The sequence below is a fragment of the Morone saxatilis genome, unplaced genomic scaffold (assembly GCF_004916995.1).
Source record: "Morone saxatilis isolate NCDOM2014 unplaced genomic scaffold, NCSU_SB_2.0 Contig2, whole genome shotgun sequence".
NCBI lineage: Eukaryota > Metazoa > Chordata > Actinopteri > Moronidae > Morone > Morone saxatilis.
Window position 1 is genome coordinate 5,140,145 of NW_023339762.1, and position 744 is coordinate 5,140,888.

Consider the following 744-nt stretch of genomic DNA (forward strand, 5'->3'; position numbering starts at 1 on the left):
GCTAATCCAAAAATGGGCAAATAGAAGGAGCGTGGCTGGAGCTGGGGCACCCACTTGTCACCCAATGTGGCCAAACTCTTAATTATGTACAACTTTAAGCATTAATGTAATTTCAATGGGTCAGTTATGTAAAAATTCATCCCCTGTACAGCTTTCATGAACTGGAAATTTAGCTATAGAGAAAAACTACCTACATACGTGGTCAAAACGGAGTGAAGACCAGAATCTAACTTTGTAATCGGTTTTACCATACAAAAAAAAAAAAAAAAACATTGCAGTTTCTACAAAATAGAGCAAAAAACAACAGACGAGTTCTTTAAACTTACTGGACAGAATAGCTTAAAGAACACCCTCTCATGTAGCTACTGAATTTTCCTTTTGAAACCTTTCTATCTGTTACATAGTTTGCCGGCCAATCAGAAAACTTTAAACCTTAATAGTGTTTTAGTCTCTCACCATCTCAGGCTATCCATCCCGAAGTCGTCCTTTCCGATGCGTTCGTATACGGCTTCTTCAAAGGCATCATGGGAGATAGAAGAGGACAATCCCAAATGCTTGCAGAGAAGCTCTTTCTGTAGAGAGGAGAGAACAGATTCTCTTTTTGGGTCCTTCATACTTCTATAATATTATCACAAAACGCTTTTTATTATTCTTAATCCGAGAACTTCTAAAGCAATTCTTCAACTCTCAGCACAGGACAGACTCTTTAACCAACTTTAGTCCTGATCATAACTAACAAATATT

The 744-nt window shown here is 37.5% G+C and overlaps 1 protein-coding gene across 1 annotated transcript in view; it reads right to left on the minus strand.

Moving 5' to 3' along the window:
• Window positions 1-744, minus strand: part of aass (aminoadipate-semialdehyde synthase) — a 28,591-nt gene that overhangs the window by 4,302 nt on the left and 23,545 nt on the right. The window contains 1 exon segment of the mRNA XM_035664463.1: window positions 457-572. Coding sequence (XP_035520356.1) covers window positions 457-572 — 116 coding nt within the window.